A 3,034-nucleotide genomic window follows, 5' to 3' on the forward strand; every position below is an offset into this window, starting at 1 on the left:
AAAGCAGCGGGGACGGCGCTGTTGTTGGCCGGCGAGCTCCTCGAGCTCCGGCGCGTACAGCAGAGCAGCGGGGACGGCGCTGCTGTTGGCCGGCGAGCTCCTCGAGCTCCGGCGCGGCTTGCCGACCGAAGGAGACAGCGTTGCCTTGCCTCGGGGACCCGATTGCTTTTTCAGAAAACTCACAGGAACCTGATTGCTTTTTCAGAAAACTTATAGGGACCGATTGCTTTTTTTACAAAACTTACGTGTAGGACCCACATGTAAGTTAGCGGTCAAACAAACGGTTCGTTTAGGTGCGGGCCCGACCTGTCATAAACCGGTTTAATTCCTTAGCCACGGATGTTTTGGGTTTTTTGAAACAGCCGACGCCGATTCTGGTAGTTATCAGTCACAAACAAATTTGTGGTAGTTTTTTAGAACCATAGAACGAAAAGTGGTAGTTTTATGCTATTTACTCACTGCCACAAGAAAAAAAAATTAGGCGTATGATGTATTGGCGGTCCCATACATACATCCATGCTTCACACTCACACGAAAGACACATCATGCAGAGCAAACCAAAGTAGGGTGCCGCTTATTCAAGCTCTTTTTTTTGCATGGTAATACCGCTTATTCAAGATTGAGTACGTACACGATATTTATTTAGTCCCCGTACATATCCGGGATACATGGCTTCGTACGTATATATGCTGTATGCAGCAAACTTGTCTTATTTGTGCGCCGCAGACATGGATAGAATCCACCACTTAGTGGTTGGCGACGATCTGCTGCGCCTGGGTCTCATACTTAAACCCGTAGGGGCTCATCTTAGAGCTATCCGCCGAAAAGATGAAGATCCCCGGCAGCTTGCCCTGCCGCTGGAGCTCCTTGGCCCCGCTGATGCCTTGATCCGGCGAGAGCAGGCCGGTGACGTCGCCGGTCTTGAAGCTGGCGAGCAACTTGGTGCCGCCGGAGCCGGGGTAGTTGCGCGCCTGCTCGTCGTAGAACTGCACGTAGTACTGGACGATGGTGTTGGCGCCGTAGCCGTAGAACTGGAAGTTGACGTAGTCGATGACGCCGGAGTACTTCCTCCACAGAGCCTGGTAGTACTTCTGGTTGACGGGGAGCTCGTAGGGCGCGATGGAGGTGCGGATGTTGGGGAAGCGGGCCTTGAGCTGGGTGAGCAGGCGGCCGATGCCCTCCACGAACGTGTCGACGTCGGTGCCGAAGTGCTCGTAGTCCACGTCCACGCCGTCCAGCCCGTACTGGTTGATCATGGCGGAGAGGGAGGAGACGGCGTTGGCCACCCACGAGTCGACGGAGGTCGGGGCGTAGGTGGCGTTGACGCCGGTGTTCTGGACGGTGTCGCCGCCGAGGCTGACCATGGTGCTCAGGTTAGGGTGGGCCGCCTTGGCGGCGGCCATGGCGGCGGGGGTGAGGTTGCCCGTGTCCCAGAACGGCTTGAAGACGCCGTTGGTCGGCGTGGGCTTGGACTGCTGGCTCGCCAGGTAGTCGATGGCGAAGGCGAGGATGAAGTGGAAGCTGACGCCGGTGTTGACGGGCACGTCGGAGAACCGGACGCCGGTGAACTGCGCGCCGATGTACTCCCGGAAGAGGTACCCGTTCGTCATGGCTAGCTCAACGGATCGAATGAAATCTAGCTCAGTGGATGGAATGGCATGCATGCTCAGGCATTCTCCGAATTTATAGCGGCTGTGCGCTGACTCGCGTGTGGCCGCTTGCATGCCACGTACGTCCGGAGCGAGTCAACAATGGCGTGCTGCTAGTTTCCGCATCCGTGAGAAGTGTCGTTGTTTTGACGGATCTTCGCGGGCGACGCGCGGGAACATCACACGTTTAGCTCTCATGGCAGCGGTTCTGTGCCTGTGGCTTAACGCTCGAGAGATTTCCATGCTCCGAAGTTGATGACAGTACACCGAGGCGACTACGACATCACATATCCGTTCAGATGTGGAAATTTCAGACTAGATTACACTGGACGAGATCGCCAAGCGCGAATTTCCGTTTCCCACGTGGGTTGTCGGCACATTCTCTTCGCCCGGGCATTAATTTGTTAGGCCACTTTCCAACATTTTTTTTTGTTAGGCCACTCTTACGCGTAGAATTCCACCTTACACTAGCATACGGTATTGACCCTGCGTACAGGATGTCAAAGTTTTTTCCAGTTACCATAATGAAGGCACATGCATGGTACTATCACTGAGTGTGACGTCAACAAATTTTAGCATGGAGTATTGCAGTGTGACCTCTTAAACCATCTCACTCACGTATCGCGTGGATCCTAGGTGGTACGAGCGAGGGCCCTAGGCCCAAACATAATACAATTTTTTTACGAATTTATATAATGCTCCCCAAATTTCAAGGAAATGAATAAATCAGGAAAATTAAAAATGTTCCTAATTTCTACAAAGTACATGAATTTCAAAAACTTTATGGATTTGAATTTTTTTTGGCAGATTTAAAAATTGTTCATGAAATGGAAAAAAGTACACGGATTTTAACAAAAATCATCAATTTGGAAAAAATTTAAAATTGTTTCAGATTTTCATCATAAAAGTTAACGCAAAAGGTTCACAAATTTTAAAACTATTTATGAGTTTCAAAAAAGTTCACGAGTTTGAGAAAGTGTTTGTGGATTTGATTTTATTAGGTAAATAAAAAAAGGAAAACCAAGATTTTTTTTTTTTGAAAAAACCAGTTCATCAACAATTCTAGAACCTTCTCAAAACTGGTAAGAGAGAAAAGCCACTAAATCGGCCGATCCAGATTGCATCGTTGCATTCCCTGAGGTGCGCATTTGCGCGGTATTTGCAATGTGGCGTGGGGGTGGGGGGGGGGGGGGTTATGTGCCAGGGCGCTTCCCAGCGACCTACGCGCCATAAAGGAACCGCCCCCTGATTTTTTTTTTGAGAAGAAGGAACCACCCACTGATATGTCTTGCTTCACGCGAGATGAAGCGAGCGCTCGCGTCAACCAGTGCCCATAATGGGCCGGCCCATAGGGGACCACGGGCATCCGGCGTTTTATTTTCTTT

The 3,034-nt window shown here is 50.7% G+C and overlaps 1 protein-coding gene across 1 annotated transcript; it reads right to left on the reverse strand.

Annotated features, from left to right (window-relative positions):
• Positions 1 to 546: 546 nt before the first annotated feature.
• LOC123168484 (chitinase 2) lies at positions 547 to 1,671 on the reverse strand. The gene has a single exon (XM_044586372.1). The coding sequence runs from the start codon at positions 1,662 to 1,664 to the stop codon at positions 747 to 749; it is 918 nt and encodes a 305-aa protein (XP_044442307.1). The 5' UTR covers positions 1,665 to 1,671; the 3' UTR covers positions 547 to 746.
• Between the last annotated feature and the right edge of the window lie 1,363 nt (positions 1,672 to 3,034).

Source organism: Triticum aestivum, chromosome 7D (assembly GCF_018294505.1).
Source record: "Triticum aestivum cultivar Chinese Spring chromosome 7D, IWGSC CS RefSeq v2.1, whole genome shotgun sequence".
Classification (NCBI taxonomy): domain Eukaryota; kingdom Viridiplantae; phylum Streptophyta; class Magnoliopsida; order Poales; family Poaceae; genus Triticum; species Triticum aestivum.